At 38.4% G+C, this 7,246-nt stretch overlaps 1 protein-coding gene across 1 annotated transcript; it reads left to right on the top strand.

Annotated features, from left to right (window-relative positions):
• Positions 1-701: 701 nt before the first annotated feature.
• On the top strand, positions 702-6,947 carry LOC109856436 (serine protease inhibitor 88Ea-like). The gene is made up of 4 exons (XM_020431713.1): positions 702-880; positions 4,078-4,419; positions 5,142-5,514; positions 5,648-6,947. Exons 1-4 carry the CDS (start codon positions 866-868, stop codon positions 6,232-6,234), a joined length of 1,317 nt encoding a protein of 438 aa, XP_020287302.1. The 5' UTR covers positions 702-865; the 3' UTR covers positions 6,235-6,947.
• The last annotated feature ends 299 nt before the right edge of the window (positions 6,948-7,246 follow it).

Genomic DNA, 7,246 nt, shown 5'->3' with positions numbered 1-7,246 from the left:
TTCGAATGTAGAACGTGATTCTAATTAAAGTTCGCTAATATCATTTTCTCTAGTAATTCACACTTCATTCACAAAGTGTTTTTCGATAATAACTTTTTCAAAAAAGAAGATGCATAATTTTTTTGTACAAAAAAGCAAATTGCGCAGAAAATCGTAAAGTTTACCTATCGTGAGAGCCTTGAGAAGTGGGTTTCTGGTAATAAAGAGCCGATGATTACGACTGGGCATTTCCAAGACACGAGGAAGTAATAACTGGAGACAAGCGAACAAGCAAATATTGTGTCGTACTTAAAATTTAGGATCGGATTTAAAAGGAGAAAACGAACAAAGTTTAGAGAATCGGATGATGAAGAGGAGAATGAACAAAAAGTAGGAAGAGTTGTACTTTTTTTTTTACGCAGAATAAACGAATTACCGCGATTTTAGACGTTAAACTTGTATATCAAATATGTCACCGAAGGTGACGAGCAAACAGAAATTCTCATCTAAATAATTTATCGTATTTTTACGTCAAAATTTTCTAAAAGCGAAAGTCGAGATCGATTTACTAGCGATGCATAAAATGCAACGCTTTCTGGATTTTCCTGCTTCGCTTAATACGATCCTGACCCTAACTCGACGATGTGTCATGACGTTCTCCACTGTTCTCCACAGCAGTATGACGAACCACCAATAGTAGTAATAAGAAAAAGAGTGGGGTCGGACAAACATTCCGAGAGTCTGTCTTCATGACTGTTCGCCAGTCGCGTCTCTTCTCAATCGTCACTTGGATGTCCAGTCCATCAAGAACATCACACACTGATTGTCACTTGGACCTGTGATCGATCTCGCTGAATTTTCAATTTATCGAAGAGTGTCAATAACGATGTTGTTTCTTTCGGTGAGTGCTGCTTATACTTTTCTAGCGTGTTTTAATAGTTTGTAAAAATTTGCTTTGTAATTTTGGAAAAAAGTGAGAATAAAATTTCTTCGCGCACAAAATTCATTAAAATGTTGTTGCTTTTATCGTACAGCACGCACTTGTGCACATTCTGTAATTTCTCTCAAAGATTCGCAATTGTTATCATTCTAGAAGAAAGATGAGAGTGCGACGCACCGAATTTCAGAATCTAATCTTAGAATTTTGCAATCACGTCAGAATTTGAGATAAAATACTGTGAGATAAAGTAATCTTTCAAAAATGAACATTCTTGCAAAATTCTCTTGTTTGAAATTTGAAATAATTTGGAATTTTATTTTAAATAATATATTTTTTTTTATTTTCTCCTTTTTATTATCGTACAGTGCGATCTTTGATCTTTGTTTATTCGTTCTATAGCTACACGTCGTATATGTTTTATGCGCATCTGAATTTCTAGAAAAATTGAATTTTCCAAGTTTTCAAACTTGCAACAAAGAATGTACAGAAATGAGGAAAGATTTGTTTTAAAAAAGCGGTTTGACGATTTTTCAAATACAATTTAATGACACAAAATTTTCCTCGCCGTATTGCTAACAAATAGTTAGCTTACTCGAATGTGTTTACTATACGTCTTCAAGAAATCACTTCTGACTGCCCTAACCTTATCGGAAGTTCAACCGCGATAAATCTTATCATGAGAGAAAAGAGAAAGATCAAACATTTCGCTCCGGAAAATTAAATTTTATATCTCTTTTTTTGTTTGACTCGCATAAAAAATTCCTTCACAAATTGAATTTAATTCAATTTGAACCAATTTCAATATCGCATTGCAATAACAAATGAACAAGTGAACGCAGTTACAATAAATTGTGTACAGTTAAATCTCGTTATAATTTTACTTAGATACATGAACGTTTCGAATCTACAAGATTCCTCTTCGGTATAAACATCGATTTACAATAGCGAGTCGGTACAAGGTCGAGTTCAAATTTAACGTTCCTCCACATGCGTTTAAAAACCATATCGTTAATACCATCATTTGGTTTTATTGCTCGGTTTACTTACGAGCGACGCGTCAGATTTATGTAACGTATTTATCTTTCCGATATTTATGAATATATCACGACATTGACTACGAGGCAGCGTTAATCCGACTCGCGCTCCAACATATCGTACAATCTCGACATGTGTACAATGAACCGGTGTTAAATAACTATATGAAACCGGTATAAATAAACAAGATAAGGTCACACAATTCACTGTTCTCATTGTCACTGTTCGAGTGCGATTCTATTTGATCTCACCTTCACACGCGAAGATTCTGCCATTGTGTTCGTCAAGATAATAATAAAAAATTCATCCATTCATTAATAAAAGATGAATCTTTCTCTCTTTTAATTGCATCGCAACATGCGAGTTAGTTAACATCACGATCGCGCTTGTTGTATCATGTTGATACAATTCTATTATAAAAACAAAGTCCTCACTTCTCCAAGCGTTCGTACAAGGAGAATTCAATTTTACGACTACTCGCGGAATTTCCCTGTCACTCTTTAATTCATTCATAGATTCTTGCGTCACGAACAAACTGTCTCGAGCGGCTCTCTTGAAAGAGTAAAAAAAGTAAAAAAAAAAAAAATACAAAAAGAGTTTTTTCCTCTGATGAAGCAAGAGTAAAGCAAGCAGAGAGACTTAGCTTCGCGAGCTCACTCGTCATGAATTGTACGATACGTGCTCGACATAACAAGGAGCACGCATGACGTGCAGCAACGGATTTACCAGAACTTGATCCGCGATATATTTCACAACGCTAGAATTTCGAGCTATTAAACCGTCTTGACTTGAGTTTTTAATGGGATGTCGGGCTCCGATTATCCGCCCATACGCCAGAAATCCCATTAGATTCGCGACGGAAGAGAGAAATAACTTTCTAGTTTCATTCTTATACACAAAATGTATTATCAGAGCGTGTTTTTTTGTTTTTTTTATCGATACTATACGTCGAAAATCGCCACTTTATAACTCAGTCGAGTTTTTCTCAAAACTCAAACACTTTTGTTTTAGATTCTTTTGCACATAAGATTCAATTTTTATATTCAACGTAAAAATAATATTTTTTTAATAGAACATTCAATATTAGAAGAAAATATTTTTTTTTTTTTTTAAGTAATAGATTGATTTTTTCATTTTAAGCGTTTTCTTAAGTCAGCGTTTTTGTTTATTTAAGTGTTTTATTTATTTTAGAGCGTTGCTCTAATAGCGTTCTAAGGTTTTTGTCGAGGAAGTAAAGAGTCGCAAGGCAATATTGCAACGTATATGATGTCACAAGGCAATATTGCAACGTATATGATGTCAATGAAGACTTTGTCATATGAGATTGCCTCGTAATTAGTCTTATGCAAATTTTACATTACGTTACGCCCTTCCGAGGCGTTGCGTCCGTGAAATTGTGAGCGGCTAGAATCATGTGTTTTCATTCATCGTTAAAATGCTGCCTTCGTCACAGATTTGATTTCAAGTCAAGAAAGCCTTGGTGATGTCATGTCGCGCTGGCTTTACCCAGCGCTTGCTGCTTTCACTCGTTTCTATAACTTCTCCGATTTCTGATCCGGTCGCAATTTCGCTGCAATCGTGCAGGAAATGACCAATCGAGAAAGAAGGAACAGAAGTCAAGAAACTGAATTACATCACCGTACACGTTATGATTACCCCGATATCTCATCACGCGTAATCAGAAAGCAATCAATTTTTTTCATTCGTTATCGTTTCTAATTTCGAGAAATTAGAAATGCGAATCTCCGATTTCAAGTTTTTAGTTAAATTGATATCAACAGAACAGAAGAAAAAGATTTTTGTTACATTTCGCTTATCCTTCATGTCGCAAGTGTGTTCCTCGTCGCTTTCTCCGTCGCGCCGCGCGAGAAAGTTTTTTCTCTCGACAAGAATATTTCAACGAGAAAATGATGTCACGTGTGATTTCCATGTATTTTATTTTTTTCATAAATTTGATTTTACCATTATTTTCATCCTCTCAAAATTACTAGAACAAGAATATTTCGAGAAAATTGACTTCAAAAAATTGTAAAGTTTGCAACAGCTAAAACTTCCGAGCGAGAAAAACGTTAAATTGCATACTTTTATCTAATAAATATTGTTTCTCCTCTCTTGTTTTGCAGGCGATAATATTGCTGCTGGCGAGCGACGGAATTTCAGCGCAATGTCTGGTAGGAAACGACATACCGTCGATGATGGACCGGATGTCCATGATATTTCTGAAGGAAGCGCGCATCGACTTCGCGCTCGACAGTCTGAAGAAAGCCGCGCTGATCGAATCAAATGACAACATCTTCTTCAGTCCGCATAGTATCAATCAGGCTCTGACTGTAGCGTACTTCGGAGCGCGGGGAACCACCGAACAATCTCTCAAGGAGGCCCTACGAATACCCGAACAGCTCTCGAAAGCCGAGGTGCAACGCTCCTACGGCTACGAGAGATCACTCAGACAGACACGTTCTCAGGTGAGCGATTTTTTTCTCTTTCTCTCTCTCTCTCTCTCTCTCTCTCTCTCTCTCTCTCGTGCGCGATTATGCAACTGTGCGAATTACTTCGTTGTTTTCTATACCGAAGGTATGTCAAGGCAAATCGCGTGCGGTTTATCACTACATCAATGTGCTCGGATCACCAACGTCCTCGCGTTAAAACGTTGTCGTCCTAGAGAATCGAGGTTCCGTATAAATAAATTTAGGATCACCTTGCCGAGATATTTGACTCTCGTACGAACTAACTTGAGTGATCTCAAGAGAATATATTTAAAAAATTAAAAGTACATCGAAGAGACAAAGAATGTGTCGCGCAGAACCAAATGACACATTTTTTGAATAACAATGACTGTGAGAATATCGACCGGTTGGAATAGAATCGAATCTATATGTCAGTCACGATAGGCAATGGGTGTTGTTCGAATTGGTCAATCGCACGGGTGTTGCGTTCCGTGTAGGATTTTGGAAATAATTGCAAAACAAACATTGACCTCTTCACAGACAAACAACTTATTTGAATTCTGAATTTTCAAAATTTAAATGTATTTGCACAATACATACATACGCTTAATTGTATAATACACACGACTACTCTGCTTCGCGAATAATCAGCTGCGTGCAAAAATAATAATTATTAAAAAAGTTCAGGAAATTTTATCGGAAGATCTTACGAGCGATTTTTCTCTCTCTTCTTTGTCTAGAACACCGAGAATTCTTACGAATACAACGTCGCCAACAAGTTCTGGATCACGAACGCCAGAAAGCTGCGCGAGTGCATGCTCGATTTCTTCGGCGACGAGCTGGAGGTGACCGATTTCCGCACGAATCCCGCCAACGTGCAGACTTACATCAACAACTGGATCAGCAACATAACGAAGGGCCACATTCACGATCTCCTCCCGCCGGGCGCGATCACCGCGGACACCGATCTCGTTCTGACGAACGCGGTCTACTTCAAGGGCAAGTGGTCACAGCGCTTCGACCCCAAGGATTCCACGCGCGAGATATTCTACTCGTCCAGCACGCAAATGTCTATCACCACCTTCATGAATCAGATAGGGAACTTCAATTACAGTAAGCGCTCATGCATTTCACACTCTGTACTTTTTGTAATTAAACTTATATTATCGTTAGATATAATGACCGTAACGAAGATAACGAAATTAAACGCATATTTTAATTGCTTTATTATCTTCTTCTTTCCAAGGTATCTCTGAGGAATTGGGTGCGTACATCCTTGAGCTCCCCTACGTGGGCGACGAGATATCGATGTTCGTGTTGCTGCCGCCGTTTAGAGTTCTGTCTCGTCAGAATTCCGAGCCCGGCACGCAGGACAACATTCTCCGGTTAGTGGAACGATTAGCTACGAAGAAAGGAACCCAGGAACTTCGCGAGATCATGGACAACGGAATGACGCGAGAGGTCAACGTGAATCTGCCGCGTTTCGAGGTAGAAAAGGAGCTGCCGATCGGTCAGATGCTGCACGCTCTGGGCGCCGGCGAGCTGTTGGCGCCCAGCGCGGCCGATCTGCGCGGCTTTGTTGCCGATGGCGAGAAGAGTGTGCACCTCGGTGACGCGGTGCATCGCGCCCGCATCGAAGTCACAGAAGAGGGTACGACCGCGGCCGCGGCCACCGCGCTCTTTTCCTTCCGCTCGAGTCGGCCGAACGAGCCCGTGGTCTTTAACGCCAATCATCCATTCGTTTATCTGATCTACGATAAGCATTCTAACACGATTCTTTTCACCGGCATCTTCCGCAAGCCCGCTGCGTCAAATTCCGAACCGTCGGTTTAGATCGATTGTCAAAGAAATCACATTTGTTAAAGATTGAGCCGCACAAAAGCAAAGTTTGATCGCTCGACGGAGAGACGAACCAAATTTGGTGACGACTTCATGATGTTTTTATGGTAATTACTGAACATATTGTATAAAGACACGCATAACTAGTTTCACACATTCGCTATACTTCGAAGTATTAAAATAAGAATCTCGCGTCCTCCGAGAAATTTTCGATACGAATTTGTTCCGCGTGAATCTCATTTTTTTTATCTCGCACACACCATACACACACACGCACACGCATTTAATCGAGATTTCTGATGTAACATTAGGTTATATACATATACATATATATATATATATATATATATACATATAGTTTACGTAGTGTATGTCTGTATTGTATAAATAAGTGAGCGAAAGCGAGTGTGAAGTATCGTTTTTTTGTTTTGCAAGAGAAAAAAGAAACAACGATAGAAATTGGAATTGTTCGAATTGATTTCGAATAGTTTTGCATCAGTTATCTTCTCTGAAAAGAAGATTTTGTAATATTTTGTAAAATTCGGAATAATTTCTAAAAGATAGACAGGTTTTGTGTACATAAACTCGTTCGTAAGTTTGTTGAATACAAGCAAGTGCAATTACTTGCTCGCATAATAAATTAATACAATGTGATTTATGTAGTGAGAGAAAGATAATGACGAAACAAAATGAATATATTAAACATGCGTTTTATTTCTATCAATTCATTGCGATGTAAATGATAATAAGGCAACGCATTTCCCGCTTTCGTTAAAATGCGCGTAATGTGAGTATATTTACATGGCCATCAAATGTCGTCGAGCTGTGTCATCGTAGAAAATCACTTAACAAATGTGATAATCGAGTTTCTTGGTGGAGAAAAGAAAAAAAAACACCTGTACGTTGTCGTTCAGCCGTCACCTTTGACATTCAGGTACAAAAAATTAATACTCTCACGCGTAAATAAATTTAAAATACAAAATCTCTTCCGCGCGCCAACGCGATA

Source organism: Pseudomyrmex gracilis, unplaced genomic scaffold (assembly GCF_002006095.1).
Source record: "Pseudomyrmex gracilis isolate BER0280 unplaced genomic scaffold, ASM200609v1 scaffold_119, whole genome shotgun sequence".
Lineage (NCBI taxonomy): Eukaryota > Metazoa > Arthropoda > Insecta > Hymenoptera > Formicidae > Pseudomyrmex > Pseudomyrmex gracilis.
The sequence above is the reverse complement of the archived record's forward strand: the minus strand, read 5'-3'. Positions and strand labels throughout refer to the sequence as shown.